This window comes from Rousettus aegyptiacus, unplaced genomic scaffold (assembly GCF_014176215.1).
Source record: "Rousettus aegyptiacus isolate mRouAeg1 unplaced genomic scaffold, mRouAeg1.p scaffold_m13_p_17, whole genome shotgun sequence".
Lineage (NCBI taxonomy): Eukaryota > Metazoa > Chordata > Mammalia > Chiroptera > Pteropodidae > Rousettus > Rousettus aegyptiacus.
The window spans coordinates 19,554,711-19,572,537 of NW_023416292.1; the positions used below are offsets into that span (position 1 = coordinate 19,554,711).

The 17,827-nt window shown below is 46.0% G+C and overlaps 1 protein-coding gene across 9 annotated transcripts in view; it reads right to left on the reverse strand.

Annotated features, from left to right (window-relative positions):
- The window catches only part of DNM3 (dynamin 3), a 354,287-nt gene that overhangs the window by 69,319 nt on the left and 267,141 nt on the right, over positions 1-17,827 (reverse strand). For 6 of the 9 annotated variants that reach the window (XM_036234646.1, XM_036234642.1, XM_036234648.1 and 3 more), the window contains 2 exons: positions 8,986-9,097; positions 2,187-2,198 (listed from right to left, as the gene is read on the reverse strand). In XM_036234646.1, coding sequence (XP_036090539.1) covers positions 2,187-2,198; positions 8,986-9,097 — 124 coding nt within the window. The remainder of the gene's footprint in view (positions 1-2,186; positions 2,199-8,985; positions 9,098-17,827) is intronic. The other 3 variants (XM_036234643.1, XM_036234647.1, XM_036234649.1) reach the window with 1 other exon arrangement.

The window sequence follows — 17,827 nt, forward strand, 5'->3', positions numbered from 1 at the left end:
TCCGGTGTTTTCCATCCCTACTGAAATTCTAGGCTAAAGGAAAACAGCACTCAGACGTGCTGATGATGTTTGTGATGCAAGGAGGCTCGCTCGAGCCAGAGTGCATGTCTGCATAACAATTCTATTTTAAAAGTATTAGCATGATATGTGTTTTAAAGACGATCACTTATTCATAACAAACAACTAAAAATTAAGGGCTGTAAACACCAGCACCTCCAAAATAGCCACACTTTAATTAAGTCAACATCTTAAGCGCGCGCGTCTTTGGCATGCCAGCTGACACTCTACCGATCCCACGGGGGACCCGCTCACGACGCAGGTGGTGGTCTGGGTGGGGGTGGGGGGGCTGGAGGCCCCCGCGGGCCTTCTGTGTCTCCTGCGGGCACCCTCCACGAAGCGGCAGTTTAGCAATGTCAAGTTTTATTGCCCATTGTATTATAATTAATTTAAAAATCAGTAAACTATTGAATTGAACATTTTCTCACTCAGAAGAACTCGATCGAGCAAGACACAACAAAGGGACGACTCCCGCTGCGGAGCAGCGTTTTCCTCTGGGAATTTCACACATGCCTCTAAGTCATCAGTGAATCACCAGTGAAAGAGGAAAGTCATGAATGCGTCTCGGGTGGCCGAAGGGTTAGCACCTCCTCAAAACGTCAGCAGCCTGTTCCCTGACCTGCCGCATGCACGGGCTTGTGACTCCCCCTTAGCTCGGGGTCCTTGACGAACAAACGCGGGACGAAGCGCACGGCGGTGTAGACCCAGCGCGACGTGAGTGACCGGGCCCAGACCTCCCTAGTATCCAAAACCTGAAATACGTGATATGGCATGAGACCTAAAACACCCGTTCTCATATCTTATCCACATGTCGTTTTCCATGTGGTAGTCGTAGAAATATTATCTTTTACTCCGTGTAAGAAACCTTGAATTAATTTCATAAGTTACCTGCTGTTTTAAAAAAGTGACCTCTTAGTGGGCTGAGTTCACCCCTTTGCTCCTTTACAAATGCCTGTCTCATACTTGTCTTATTTTTAACCTTATTAAATATTATTACTTCGGTCATAAGCAGTTATATCAAAATATAAATTTATAAAGTGACACATTTTCAAAACCAGCCATCTACGTCAACTTATTCCATAATAGCACATTCCGCCCAATTAAACTGCAAGATTTCCCACATTTGTTTTACATTCTATACGTATGGCTTATGAATAGCAATTCTGATGAGTTCCAGCTGGTTTAAATATGCAGGCAGACCCTTATGTAACAGATTCCTTTCCATTCTTATTGTATTCGATGAGGCCCATGTTAAGTGGGCCACCTGGTAGGATGAAGCGCTATTAATACTCCATAGAGAAAATAAAAAACAATCGCCCCGCTAAACTTAAGACCGTCTCCCCCAGTTCTGTTCTTATTATATAAGAAACACAAGTGAGAAGTAGGTCTAATCTTTTCGAAAACTGGAATTCAAATTAAAGCAGGCTAGCCACCCCATGGACTACTAAATCGCTCCTTTATCTATTACGACGATGGGAACATAATTTCCACCATTTGTGTACGTTGCCTGGTTTCAGAAATCTATCATACACATTTCCGTCTCCCCTCCGCTCCCCACACCCTCCTGCTCGCGTCCAGCTGGAATACATCAAGGGCGCAGAAGCCAAGTCAAATGTTGACCCCACCCTCCTCCATCCATTTTAAGGCACCTTCAAAGGCGGAATGCTGATCTAACTCAATTTCACCGACAAAGCCAGCCATCCTGCGATTTAAGGCTCCGGTTTGGGGTTTTTATAACTGCACATTAACATGAGAGCTTTGACTTTTGGTCAAACCCTTCAGCTGTGCTGAGTTTCATCAGACTGCTGTAGCCTTTCTGCCAAAGAGTCCTCGTTATTAAATCTTCACAATCTTTGCTCTCAGCGTCCATCTCTTCCCTTACCATCAATCTCGACTTCTCCGAACTGCCCCATAACCAACTCCGAAGAAATAATATTTCCCTTCCAAAAAGTCGAAACTGAAGAGCCGTTAGGTAGCCTGAAGGCGTGTTTCCCCCGACATTTGCACACGCTGTGACATTTGTGCACTGCCACAGGCGACAAGTCACCCCGGTGTGCACACACACACACACACAGGAGGGGAGCAGGGGCCAGAGAAAAATAGGAGCCGCGGTAAAACAAAGAACTTACTTTGTTGTTCCCCTGTGCATGTAGCCGCAAGGAAAAAAAAAGAGAGAGAGAGAGAGAGAGAAATATGTTAACCGTAAGTTCATTTTAAAATTATGAGGTATTTTTCATGCTAGATAGAGCAAAATCAAAATAAATAATGTAACTCTTCACTGACATCCCAATCACACACATACGGCGCCCTGAGCTCATGGACAAGTCACAGAATCTACTGAGATGAAATGAAATCGCACGTTTACAACAGCAGAAAACGGTGACAGAGAGGCCCCCCTCCCTTTTCCGTCGGGACGCGAAGGGCGGGGGCCTGGCCCCAAAAAGCCAGGGCTTGACCTGGCGGTATGTGAGCTGTGAGCGTGGACAGCGAAGTGGGCAGTATGTCGGCTTGCCCGTTCCTCTACACGCCAGGCAGTGGAAAATTTCATCAGCCAATGCATTTTTAAACAAACACTGCATCCTTGGTTTCAGGGACGGTGGGTGGGGGCCGGGGGAAGGGGCGAGAGAGCACAGGAAAGGAGCGGGTGGTTCTGGGGAGACCAGCGAACGGCAATCCGCCCTCCGTCCACCCCGTTCCTTCATTTTGTAAATTATGAGTTTTGTCTTGGGCTGGCATGAGAGGCGAAAACTGTATAGTGGGGATGTGGCCAAAATAAACCCTGGGCCACGCTGAAGAAAATGGTTCTGGAAAGGTTAGTCACAGCAAATGTAGTCATTTCTAAGTGGGACGCTCTGGATAGAGACGCAGCGAGCAGCCAGCAATGGGAGGCGGGCAAACGGCTGTCCTGCTCCGGGCTGGCGCTGCGAGAGCATGATTTATACCGAACAATTTAACTCACATATGGCTTGAAAAAATAAAACGGTGATTCATTACTCCCGGGGCCGCCCGAGTCCTCGCCAGGTCAGGCCCCGCGGGGGAGGCGTGATGGGGTGTGGGCCGGGAACAGGTCTGGGCTCTCTCACGAGGGGGCCGGGAGGACTCGGAGCTGGAGAGAGGACAGCGTGTGTGTCTGTGGAGGATGCTGAGCACAGGGCGGAGTGGCAGGCTGGGCCGCGGATCTGGCACTCGGGGCGAAGAGAGGCTGGGGAGAGGGAAACAGCTCAGACAGACATTGTCTGCAAAGCAGTAAGGCCAGGATCACAGAGGAGTGTGTTTTCTGGAAAACAAGGCCGATTGGTGACTGGGAGGAAATGTCTAATTCGGGGACCATCATGGCCATCAGATTGAATAAATCGGAGATGTAAAGACGCTGATGAAACAGCGTAGAGGAGCTCCTTGGCCTTCGCGCGGGGCCACAGCGTGACCGTTAACGTCACCGGCTTAAGGGACATAAATAACGATACGGGAATGAATGGCGGGGGGGAAAAAGAGTCGTTTGTAAAAAATGTGCCAACTGTTCAATAAAGCAAGAAAGATGCCCACAGGGAATTTTATCAGGAGTAAAATACTATTTTAGAGAATGCTAGGATCCCGGTTCTCCGAAGAAGTGCAATATCGCTGAAAATACCTCAGCCAGATGGAATTTATTGCATTCCACAGCAGAGCGGCTTTTGATGTAGCAAATAAGTTTCAGGAGTCCACCCGGGCACTTCTGCACGTCAGGGAGTGACTGGCCCTCTTGCTCGATGGCAGACGGTTGTGTTTGTAGTGGCAACGGCGACGTCACAGAGCGGGGGCCCTGACTCCTTGGACGGGAGGGACGCGCAGTGGAGGACGTGGCGTGGCTTTGCCGTTTCCTGTCCCCTTCAATTGTTCCCCATGCTCTGCTCCGAGAGAGGCACAGCCGCGAGGGACGGGGGAGGGCGGATGCCTCGTCGTTCCCTCCGCCGCCCTCTGCGGGGGCCGTCGAGCTTCGGGTCTACTGGAGAATCGCTGAGACTCTTGGGACCTGGCCAGGGAGCTGCTCTGAGCTCTGCGGGGAGCACTGCGGGACGACCGAGGACAAGGCGACGTGCGGCAGCGCTAAGCGCGAGCGTCGCCAGCCCTGCGTTGCCAGACGACCGGCACCCGTGCGAGTGGCCAACACCGCGTGGAGGCCGGCGGCCACCCCGCGTCTCCCCCTGGGGCAACGGAGACCCTCTCCCCTAATTGCCATTTGCCACGGAGGAGAGTTCGGTTTCACAGGTTACCCAAAAGGAATTTCTGAAGTCCCCAAAAGACTTCATTACGGGATGGTTTCGACCTCCGAGGTAGCCCCCAAAACATTAATTACGACTGAGGGAATCCTGAATCAGAGGTATAGTCACGTTCCAGGGTGCTCTACGTTCTACTTGTTAAGTCTTCAGAAACCATCCACTATGGGGGGAGCCATCTATTTAGATAGGTAATAGAAACCTCATACAACGTCCTGAGGTCTGTGACTTAACAAATACACAAGACCGAACTTGCACCAGACTTCTTTCCAGGGCACGCATGGATCTTTGGCTGCTTCTTTCCGAGAGCGAGCAGGATGGCACCTGAGGGCAAGCTTGAGAACCCTCTCCCTGACTGGCTGAAGGAGCCACTGACGCCCGCCTGGCCACTGGGCAGCATGAGCCCAAGGCCCCCGCCTAAGCGATTAAACTTCCTCGGCCGGCAACGGGGGGACCTCTTCTTCTCATGCCAAATCCCAAGGGGAGTTTCCAAGGCAACTACGAAACTGGGGATTACAGCTTTACGGACACAATGATGATTTCCAATGACAACAACAATAAAGGCTACGTGGCCTCAAACGCATTTACCCCGTCGCAGGCACGGAGCTAGATGTGATAGCAACGGTCTTCATTTAATCTTATCACATCACTCAAGGAAGGTGTCGTTTGAGTTTAAAAAAGAATAAACAACTGGAGAGTTAAGTTGCCTGAGCCACAGGACTATCGAATGGAAGGGCTGAGTTTGAAACATGAGTGGGTGTTACCCAGAGTCTACCTCATCTCACGGCACACGAAACCTTCCGAAGAATTCAGAATTCCTTAATGTTTATGTATAATTTAAGTCATGTTGAAAGCCAACAAAACAGTGCCTGAAAAATCAGTCATCTGTTATATCACATTCTTTAGATATTTAATCAACTGCATGTTTATTTGTATTTAAACTTACAGGAAAAGTTTATGTAGGTGTCATAAAATAATCTAATAAAAGTGCATTGATCGTAGCCTATAACTACTGATACGCACACGTTTTTTCTAATATATTTTTAAAAGTTAATTCCATTAGAAACATCTTTTACTTTGAAACTGTGTAAAATCTTACACGCTTATTTAACGATATAGAATTTTATACTGGTTACCATTTTGATTTAGTCACCGAAGGAAGCAGAAACAAAATTCTGCTAAATCCAAATTCAGATTTAAATATAGTTTTAAAATACTGTGGCTTGCTGGGAAAAGGTCCGGTGACTGGAAGAATGTTCCACGGGCAGCCCCGAGAGGCCGCGGGTGGGCTCGCAGGGGGAAAGCGGATCCGTGACTCCTCGCGTCCTCCGAGGGCCACACGCTGCCCCGCTCGGATGCGAAGCCTCCCTCGTGCTTCGGGCCCGGAACGATGAAGAGACAGGAGGTAACTAGAAGATGCGCGCGTGGAGACGAGGTGACTGGACTCATGTCCACATGCGACCCATAAACGCTTCATTCTTAGGGTAGAGATTGACCGATTTGCTCTTGACTCGATGGTTTATTGATACGAAAACGACACGACACACCAGAATCCTAAAACTTACCTCGGGGACAGGCATCTGTTATCAGGTAAATCTGACTTCTTCATCAAATCTTTCTAAATTAAAAATAACTGGACTTAAAGAATCCCTTCCCTCAAATCTAACTGTTCACAGAATGCGAAGTTTGGACACGCATTCTACTTTAATCGCTTTCAGTAGTTAGCTGCCATTTAGCTGCCATTTAGACATCTGGAAGCCAAGCAATCATGAAATAAAACCTGCAGAACTACACGGTGCATAAGAAATGCAAATATTGTTTATGATGAAAACTGAGGAAAGCAACGTTCGTGGCACGCTGCCAAGTTTGATTTCCTGTCATGTCTTTGGCATGTGGTAAAAAACGCCTTTGTCTCTGTCTCCCAATCAACTGTACCAAATGTGTGTTTCTAAACAAATAAAAATAATGTGAGGAGAATCAAAACAGACTGTGTAGGACAACTCTAGATTCGCTGAAAATTGAGCATCTTGTTAAAAAATGGCAAAAACTTCATTGTGTCTCTTCCTTGTGTAGCACTGTGGATACATGAAAATCCAGATTTATAGAAAGAATTCCCCGAGGGATAGGTAATTCTGCTTTTCCAAGACAGCTCTTGCCTCACGAGAGACGTATTGCACAATTCTTTGCATAGCGAACTTGCCTAATACATTTAACTTGCCAAAACCGTGACTTCAGGAAACATTTTTACAAACAATACAGTTGTATGTAGGGAAGATCCACACGCACACACACACATTATTTTATGTAACTAAGCATATTTGGAAGATAGAAACAGCATAAACATTTTACGGTCTCCTTGGGCAGTAATATCCACGGTGCTTTAGCTGTCTTTTCTCCTTGTTAAAGTAGTCAGTGATGAAAATGATAATTATTATCATCATTATCATCATCATTATAACCGAGAATAGAGCGCTTACTTGTGCCCACCCTGATCTGTGCTTTTCCTGCATCGTCTCATTTGGTCCTGCCAACCATGCTTTGGGGGACTTTTGCGACCTCCATTTTAGAAATGGGAACCTTGAAACCTGAAAGGCTAGCTAATCGGCTCGAGATGTCACAGCTTGGAGCGAGTGTCCGGAATGTCAGTCTAGGTAGTTTGACACTAAAGCCTGTGCTTGAGCCCACATTCTCTACCGCTTCTCATAACACCCACAAATCGCGATCTTTCAAAAGGTACAACTTCCGTTGACCCAGTGGGCTCACGGTGCTCTCCTGGCTTCCCGTCTCACTCAGAATAAAACTCAGACAAATGCCTGCCGCTTCCTCCAGGGCCCGCGTGACCAGCCCCAAGCGTCCTCGTGGAAACTAGCAGCCACCTCTGTCCTCCCTCCTTCTGCTCCAGACGCCCCTCCCCGCCGCCCTTCTGGCCAGGGAGCTGGCCTCGCACTTGCCAGTCCTCGGCCCCTAACACGCCTCCTCAGACTGTCGTATCGTTGACCCCCTGCCTCCCTTCAGCAGCCCGCAAACGTCGGCCCTTGCTCGCCTGCCCTCACTCTCAACATCTGTCCCTTTGACTTTATGTTTTTATAGAACTCATCACCCTTTTAAACCACACTAAGTAATTGTACGGTTACAAGCTCTCTTGCTAAATGCTTGTTCCTTGGTGGCAGGATGTCACGCCCGTATCACTGGTGCCTAGGAAGGTGCCTGGCAAAACACACGTGCTCCATGGCTTCTTGTGGGATGAATAAAATATTAGGTATATGCCCGTTTTTAATACAGAATGTATGTGAAATTCAACATGCTACCACCGATGGAGAGGGAAGAGTAATAAGTAATGACTTGAATTAACAAAAGCAGGAATTCTTTCAATGACTTCTCACATGTGGTCTTTAGAGTGATAGATACCTGTGCACATAGGTATGTGCAAAACTGACAAAAACTGGACAAGCGTGAACCCACACGCAGATGCCTCTGTGCCCGGGCATCATGGGGCCAGGGGCCGGTTTCACCCCGTTTGGAGGGTGTAAGGTGTGTGTGTGTTGGGGGGCGGATGAAGGGAAGGTGGGAGGGGTCACCAGGTCTACGTGCGAGCTAAAATAACGGCAACGAGGAGAACATCTTGGCACAAGTCCTCAGTCCTTTACCCTGGAAGTCTGGTCAATTCCAGTGTCACCTCATGGACATGGTCAGTCTGACATGTCCCCATAGAGCCATCGATTATCCCGTGTTGTGCCCACATCTCAGACTTCCTCTTGAGAAAGTCCTATTTTGGGACCTAGAAAGGTCCTATTTTGGGACCTAGAAACAACCCGACTTGTGCACGGCCAGCCCTAGAAACTGATCTAGAGCCAAAGAAGCGCCACGAGGTCCTGCCGGCCTAAGTCCCCAAGGCTCAGTCTCGGGACTTTGGCTCCTGGGGTAACCTGGACAGTGCGATGGCTTGTGGGGAGCAGCGAGCGCCCAGCGGGGGCCCCTCAGCCCGCGGTCTGTGCAACGGTGTGTGCGCGGACGCTGGGTCAGACCTCTGAAGTTCAAACCCAGGCCCGTCTGCGTAGTGTTACATTTCCCAAGAACACAAATGAAAAGTCTGTTTATTAACTGGATGAGAGAAGTGTCTCAAAGACACTTGAAGTATATTAATAAAGATAAGTGGGAATAGCGATCTAGTATTTTTTTTGTTCTTTCACACTCACCATGACATTAGCCAGAGTTTGAACACAGATACAGTTTTAGATACGGGTACTAGAGATGTAATGAAGGAAGGTGGATTTTTATCAAAATAAGTACATTTTTTAAGGTTATGAAATAGTGTTATGATTAACGATATATATAAGCAATTTCTGTATGAAGAATGTTATAAACTGCTTATTATAAACTACGAAAATGGTAGAATAGCATATAAGAGAAAACAAAATTTTAAGTTAAAACAAAGAAACTCTCTCTTGGTCTGAGATTATATATATTGTGCTTAATGGCAGAGTAGGGCATTTTCTTTCACATATACTGACAAGTTTCTTAAAATAGAAATCCAATGGAGCAAAAGACATATAAGCAAAGTATCAGTTAAAACCATAAGTCAAAAGAGAACTGGTTTCTCCAGCATGCAGCATGTAGAATACAGTTTTCCTAGAAATGGTTAATAATTTAGAAATAAGAGATATATCCAACTCACTAGAGATTTATCGGGATAAACTCCAGCTCTCAGCAGAGATGCCTTCCAGCTGTCCACATCCTCCTGCGAGTCGCACGCCAGCTCGAGGAAGCGATAGTCTTTGTATACATTCCTGGAGTTAAAAAAAAAAATTGTGCTTTTAGTTTTGAACCAATTTCAAAATGATTTTATATCACTGCGGACAATGATGATACAAATGGCAGACCAGATACATAATTCTCTCACAGTCACTGGAGAAAGACAAAAGCAATTCATCAGAATTAAAGTAATTAGCAAATTCTTATGTGTATAGAAATAAAAAAAAAAAACCCTCACATCGAAGTATCCAGTCACTTGTACTGCTAAGCAATAAGAAGTAAAGGAAACACAAATGGTCCTGATGCCATACCCTGGGTGCCGACTGACAGGGGGCTGTCCCCAGGGGAGCAGGTTTGCTATTGCCTAGCAATTAGGTCAATTTTCTGAAGCTATTTTACAAGTCTAAATGGTTTGTAAAATGCATGGCAATCACCTTATAAACCTAAAATCCTATGCTACATTCAAAGCAGAAATGCTCATCAATATTGGGAAAAGGAAAGAACATTAGGCAGATCCGACGTTAACCAGTATTGAGCAGGGACGACGCCATAATTTTATATTTATTTTCTGATCATAAATTAACACATACGGTGTAATACATGCCTATGTGGAAAAAAATGCAAAGTAGGTAGGAGCATAAAAACGGTGACGATCATCTATTTTTCACTATTTACCAACGGCCTGAGCTCTCTGCACTCTCGCGCGGTGAGTTTTTCACAGCTGAGTTTCTCTCTCTATCAATTCTGTGTCCTTTCCCGCTGGCTATTCTATCACAGTCATCAGCTTATGCCACATCTTTATAAGCATCAAGTTCTAATGGCAATATTTACTAATATAAATGTAGAGTCATTTACTTAATCTCCTAGTATTAGACAAGTAAGTTTCTTTCGCAATCATCAATAACATTCAAATGAATATTTTTATCCATAAGCCTTCATCACATTTGCTACTATTATTTTCTGAGGCTAGATTCCTATAAAGAGAGTTACGGGATCAAAATTAGGATCACTTTTTTGAGACACTAATACACATTCCCAGCCGCCTTCCCAGAAAAGGCGACCCAGTGCAGACCGATACCAGCAGTGTACACAACTAACGATCTTTTTCTCTTCTTACTCTCTTCCGAGGTCTCCCGTCCGTGCCTAAGGAGCTCAGTTCACACCTACGCGCGTCCGCTCACAGGTGTCTATCTCCGGTCCAGACCTGCCCCAGGTTCACACCTCCTGTCGACTTCTCCACCCGCGGGTCTCAAAGGCGCCTTGACCGAATGGCCAAACTGGCGATTCCTGACTTGGCGTTCCCATTGCACGCAGCGGCAGCGAAATCCAGACACTTTCGCGGGCATCTGACACACCTTCCGCTCTCTCCTACCCCTCTCCGAGTCTACCACCTAAACGCATACTTACTGACTATCAACCGCCATCTTGTTATCATCTCTCTCTTGGACCGTTACGACAGCCCCCTCGATGGTCTCCCAGCACCACGTGTCCCGTTCAAATTTGTCCTCCTCACTGAATCCCCATCATGTTCTTAAAACGTGAATCGAGTGTTTTCACCCCTGGCATAAAACACTAATAGCTACCGCTTTGGGGACAAGACCACACTCCCGATGACCCGACGGCCCACGAAGCCCTGCCTTGATTGTGTCTTTTTTAAGCCCATCATTATATCCCCAGGAGATTCTGGGAAATTGTAATCATGTCTATTTCTTGCCATAGCTATACACTTTAGTTCTGTCATTTTGACATATGCTTTTTAAAAAAATTCTCTTTACTGTTTCCTTTGGGTACATGAGGAATGAGCTATCTGTTTTGTTTCCATATTGTTTAGTGGTTTTCAGGTCTACGGGTAAATGATTATTTTTAAGTTTTTCAAATAATTCTTAAATTCCTTCATATATATATGTGTGTGTATATATATATATGTGTGTATATATATATATATATATATATATATATATATGCAATTCAGGAATTCTTCAATACGTCAGGAATAAAATTACGATTCCTGATGTATTGAAGAATTTAGAAGCTTTTACTCGCTGCTACTTTTCTCATGACAAGTGCTTATCTATCTAGAAATATTGACCTGGAATATTATTTCTGAACTATTGTTTTCACACATCTATAAAAGTCTCTTTTTGTTCTTTTTCTTTTCTTTTTTTACTTTTATATTCAATTTTGTTACATTTAAGCAAGTATTTAGATGAAACTCTATATGTTTAACTCGAATAAATACTTATCGGCAGGCATTTTACACATGGACTTCCCCATCTACAAGTTCTTACTAGGACTCATTTTTCTGAATCAGACTCAAAGTAGAGATGGCTATCTGGATTTCTGATGGACACCGTATCCACTTTTCTCACGTTGATTCAGTAAAGAAGTGTAGAAGTTTCTTTTTGTTGTTTTCCTGTTTAGCCCATTTTTCTTAATCGGGGTAAAGTATGCACAGCCACTCACAGAATTTCGATCCAGCTCACTCCATGAGTCTTGTGAGAGGTAAAATGACATTGCTACTTCCCAGGGCTTTTGAGACTTTCCATCTCTGTCGTGTATGATTTTTTGGACAGAGCGATGGATGGATAAGAATAAAATAGACACTTCTAATTTTTTTTTGCTGTGTTAAAAGAGAAATCATCTCATTTCATCTTCATAGGAACCCTGCACGGTTGGTAATAGAGCTGTTCTACAGCTGAGCGCAGCAAAATGTACAGAGATTCAGTGACCTTCCCAAGGTGACATGTGAGTAATAAACGGCACCCTCTGGCCTACCACAGTCGTTGGTACATGGCCTCCCTACAGGAAATTGTTTGTTGAATGAATAAAAGAACCATGGAATGAACTTGGGCTGTGCTTATCTTTAAAACCACCTCTTATCATTTTTGACTGGATCCTTAACTTTCTACAGAAAAACCTAAGATAAAAAGTTTGAAGGGACACAAACCAGAAAAGCAGAATGAGTAATTTTAATTAAAAGTGGGACATATTTAAAAGAAATATATTCTCCGCCTATGAAAGTTTTATCATTAGAAAACTGCAAGCTTGAGTCTTCGCTACAGAGCAGAAAGTGTCATAGATGATCTCGATGGAATCAAAATTCGTCAGTGTTTAATTATCTAATTACCTCCCGACCGTAGCTTTAGCTATCACTCAGGCCCCATCTGAGGTGTTTACTGCTCAGTACGAGTCACTTTAAGACGTAAAGGTGGGGAAGGCAGAGCTGGACCGATGCCCGGGGAGCACTGGCCAGCTGGCAGGCGTGCCAAGGAGAAAGGGCTCAGACGTTCCACATTCTCCAGGCAGATCTGAAGAATTCAGCGTTGGCCCATTCCCACTGACCTTTCTCCAGGGTATTTTCTTTCAGGGGCTCTTCGCATGGAAAATCTTAATCCCCCCGCCCCCCCTTAAAGGAGAGCCAAATTCTTGAGAGGGAAAATAATTATGTGAAACATTAGAAGAGGGTCAAAGGCTTCTGGTGGCTTTGGACGCTTTGTCTTTACCCATTTTCGAAGCTTCATCGCAGGCTGTGTCTAGACATCCAAGAAGAGCTGGACGCAGGTCTGAAACACTGAGCGGGGCTGATTTACTGGAAGTCTCAGAAACGCTGCGGCTGCAGCCTCCAGGCTCTCACCGCACGCTGGAGCTGTGCAGATAACCCACAGCGATTTGTACTGACTGCATTTTTTTTGTTTAGTCTATTTCAGCTGCAATCGTGCAGATAGGAGCTTCCGAATGGTTTCGCTATGAAATCAAGCTGAGCTATGTGTTTTACAGTTTGAAAAAATAAAAGTCAACATTGAAAACGAGCATGAAGAGTTTTATCCCACACGTAACGGGCGTTTTCAGCGCTACGTGGAAGAGAACATGACCACGTGACGGGCCCACGTTTCGATTCCACGTATGGCTTTCTTGCGTACATCACAAGAATGTCTTGGGATGTTAAAAATGTGACGTTTAATTTCCTTGCTTACGAAAGCTCTTTGGCTATCTGAGACCAGATATTATGTGTCCCCCAGGTCTTTTAGTCCCCACACCAACCCTTGTGCAAATTTTTTTTTTCAAAAGTTTCTCTTGTAAGAGGTTTCTTCTTGCCCTCCTGTGAATTTGCTCTATTTTAAAAGGATTTTCTGGAAATGAGACGCCAACAACTGATCACGGATCTTTGGAAGCAATATCGTCCAGACGCAAGACAGAGGTTTGGTGGAATTACCGCCCGCTTTCTCGACAGTAAACTTTCACTAATGAAAGCTGAGGCAAATGTAATAGAAGACGGTAGAGACCACGAACATCTGCTGAAATCCAGGCTGTGCCATTTATTATCTTACGTGACACTGGGTAAGGCAACCTCTCTGAATTTTGGTTTTCTCATCTTTATAAAATGGGGACAATGACAATACCTACCCGAGTCTTACTCCAAAAATAAAAGGTTATATGTGTGAAGAGCATTGCTTAGCAAAACGCCAAGCATCAGGTAAATAACACAAGTAAAATAGACAAAACTACAAAAATTGTCGTTATTATTCTCCCTCTGCCTTTACGTCCTTTGCACTTGACCTCCCACGAAGCTGGACCTCTCCTGTACTGATAACTCATTGCCAAAGGGATGAGTTCCTTTTGCCTGGCTTGATTTGATATTCGATCTTGCAACAGTTCCTTTTCTTGACACAGTGAAGAGAAACTTTTAAAATGAGAAAACTTTTAATTTTTAGAAAAAAATTTTTTTTTTTTTTAAATACAAGGGCGGTGCCAAACCTGTGGACCGGAAGTGCAGCTGCCGAGCCAGCTGGGTCACTGCCACCCCTCACTGTCCCCAGCTGCCCGGGGCCACGGCGCCAGGTCCGCATCCGCGGTACTCACGGCCGTGGTGGACGAGCTCAAAGCAGGAGTTCGCCTTTTAACTGCGGGGTCTTGTTTATGATGAAAAAGATCATAGAGAAGGCAGGTTACAATGTAAGTGGTAGAAATTCTTGCAGTATAGAGTATGTATTGTCGAACTATTCCAAATGCTGAAATAACTGGACGTCACCTAAATTGAGAAGGTAATCGCAATAGAAATAGAAAAGCTCGGAGTGATTCGTTAGTGGGAACATGATCTTGTGGCCATGTTCCCCTAGCCCTGTCCCCTCCCCTAAGGAGGAGGAGAGCTGTGTGGTTCCACCCCTGTGCTCCAAAGACAGAAACCGCGCCAGCTCGCGCCCGAGGGACACGCGCCTTTCTGTCCCGTTCCCAGACGCCGCTGAGCTGCCCTGTGGGGGCGCAGCTGTGGCCGCGATGCTGGGGGCTGAAGTCTTGGCAAGACATCTGGCCCTAGATCTAGATCCATTTGCATTATGCCTTATCGGTTTGTTTCCTGTGCTTCTAAAAACAGCAACAACAAACTTTAGCTAGAAGGGGAAGGACAGGTGTGATCGATTGGCCCCCTAAAACTCCAGCAGTGGGGGTGGCTTTGAGGAGAGGGTAGTGGTTTTGGTTTCAGAAGGGTTAAACAGGAAGTGACGGGAGGCCTTCTGAGTGGCCGTGCCCAGCTGGCATTTGGACATGTGGGACGGGCGTCTCAGGATAATAAATAATAACCATACTACATGTGCCTGTGACGCTGGGTGCCATGTGAATTTATTTTATTTTAATACAGCTTATTAGCTTCGTTAAGTATTTTCCCATAGGCGGGCAAGCCAAACAGCCACAGGTCATGTGTCTACTTGGGCATAACCAAGAGCAGACAAATTAGCCAGTGTTACAAGATCACTTTAAAAAGCTGTTGCAATCCAGACTTCATGTAGCCTAGAGCAATGAGAGGCTCTAGACGGGAACAAAAAAAGGCAACAGGCAAGGAGAGCCGAGCGGGAACCGCAGGGATTCTCCGTCTGCCTCGTTTACTGGGCGGGAGGCGGGCGAGGGTGTCCTTCGGCCTCTGCGCTGAGCCCGTCCCCGTGCCGATAAGGGAAGCTGCCTGCTCTGCACCAGCCGGCCATGGTGCCCCCTCCACGCCCCCCCCAGCACTCAGAGGACGGAATCGCCTTCGGTGAGGTCTTTCATTTGCATCAATGACAATAATTATTATTACCACATGATCTTTTTTAACACTAGACTTTTTCAAAACTAGATCTTTTTAAACCCAGGTTTTAGAACTAGATTCCTGAGGAACTAGTGACAATATCTAATTGTTGATATCTAAGAGAAGCGATATCTAATCCCAGAAGGCGTGGTATTTATTGATCGAGAAGCCAAAAACAATTGTGAAAAAATAAGGAGTTATGGACTCATGTTGACCCTCAACACCTAGAGGATTTGATAGGGATTCTTGGAGTCTGGGGGTGGGGCGCAGATACTTGTGCGAGTCTATCAGTATTGAAATACTATTCAAGACACTGGGGGACAGAAAAATCTTAAAAGAATGAAAGAGAATTTCATGGTCATGGTATCAATGGTTTTACACAGTAGCTCCCCACAAAATGACCCTTTCAAGTTATTTTAAAATAATTTGTCGGTATTATTATTATTTTAATCATGTCAAGTTATGTGAAAGTCAGTTCCTTGACCTCTCTTGGGAGCATTTTGTGTGAGTCTTAATCGCATGGAGAGACAGGCCTTCACGCCACTGTTCTGTCTGAGGCTGCAGAAGGATCCTGGGTACGTCAGGCTATTGTGGGGCCACCTGAGGTGGGCTCTGGCCCCAGCCCTGCCCAGGTGCCCACCACCGCCCCGCTCTGGTCCTGCAGAGCCTCTCTGCTTCCTCAGCGAGACCAGGGTTGGGGTGGGCAGATACAGCCAGATGCACGAAATTGTTTAAGGCCCCGAATCTGTTCACACACATCAGTCTCTTTGCTGCAAAAAGTTTGTAAAAACCTGGTCTGCAGGACACTTGGCCATTCGGTGACTTGTTTGGGGAGCCATTTTAGGTACGTTCACAGTTTTAGACATACAGGACATAATTGAACCATCGAAGAAAATAAATCACATTTAAAAAATATCAAGCACTTCAATGACGACTTACGCCTGTGTGAAAGAGTGTAGTATTTATGTGGAAGGTTGTGGTGAGGATGATGATGCTGGCGGTGATGGCGGTGGTGGCGACAGGCCTATGGCCAGGGGCCCCACGGCACGCCCGGCCATCCTCCAGGCCTTTTCGAACACTGTTGCCTCTTTCCCCCGCCTTCTTCACCACCTAGGTGCCAGGCGTTGCGCAAGGCCCCGAGGGACACGTGGCCATCAAGACAGACAAGGTCCCTGACGTCACAGGGCTTATATTCCGGCCCTAAGCACAAAAATGGATGGTGAAGGGAATGCGAAGCCACTAACGATCATTTATTTAGACTTCGCCGTCCAGGTCCGCAGTAAATCCCAACATCCCGATGACATTTCCCTCCTCCCCCAAAACAAACACAGACATCTGTTTAATTCCGGTAAGTTTCACCATTTTAACAATTACTCAAAAGACTAAAAATAATTCGTAACCCAGATAAAGAAAATCTTTACACAGCTCCTAGTGGTTTTTAAAAATTGTTGTTTAAAATGTACACTACAAAGGCGCTTTTGACCAGACGGCTATTTCAAAGAACAATGATTTCATGTTTTAAGACTAACTCTAAAATTGAGATGTCTTTGCCTTCCAGGAAAACGCGGCAGCTGTGGAGGTTATTTCACTTCTCTTTTTTCACATTTTACTGGATTTAATTTTAAGGAGGCAAAAAAGATATAAAGAAGAAAATTACATACAACACAGAACAAAACCTATTGCAAAACAAGCAATTGCACATTCTCGACCACAAAGAAAACACAGAGGCACCCCACGTCTCTTCTTAGCTGAGAAAGGAGACAGCACAGCTCTTTCCTGGTGAAACTGGCCTCTTCCATCACTGAACGTAGAAGACAACACCCCTGCGTCCCAGTAAGATCAAGGTAAACCTGGTTTTCTAGAGGACTAGAAAGAGACAGCTGGGACAGCTTCCAGAAGCAACAATGGAGAATCAGTCACAAAGAACGTGAGTCACTGCTTCTAGTCACTGCTGCCTGGTATTCTTCACCGGTCAAGTCCTGCCAACCACTGTCCCCAGTTCTGGGATCCAACTAAAACAGTGGGGTCCAGCCTCAGGGGACTGGAGAGAGCCTCAGGGGACTGGAGAGAGCCTAAAGGGGAGACGGATGAGGTTAAAAGGCCAGGGGAAGGTATCTTCAAGATGAAACTAGCAGGCAAAGCACCGCTTGCAGCAGTATGAAACTCCCTGTGTTTCAGGCCACTGCTCGGAAGAAAAAACTGCCAGGCAACTGACAATGTGGCACAGACACATGAGAAAGAATTTTCTGGCAATCCAAACGAGCCTCTCACGAGTGGGTCTCCCTCAGTGGCTAGCGAGGATTCCAGGCGGCTGGTGTCAGGGAAGGAAGCGACCCTGGAGTCAGCAGGTACAGGTTGAGGCCGTGCTGCTGCAGCTGTGTGGGCCTGATAACAGGTGACCGACCTGACGGCGGGGCCTGAGGCCTGACCCCGCCCCCTAAGCCGTATAGGTGCCTGGGCTGAAAGACTGTCTTCTTCTCCTCCCTGCACATGAGGGGCACATGCGGGTTTCCACTGAGGCTCCAGTCACCAGAAAAGAATGACGAGCTCTATCTGCAAGTAAGGCATCTGAGACCATCTCCAAATAGTTAAGCCCAGCCTTCCAGGGGTCTAACAAAGGATGCTTCCTGATAAAGTCAGAGTGATTTTTAAATACGGGTTGGAGGTGAACAGTTATATCCTACCCCAAATATCCTTATCCCCTATC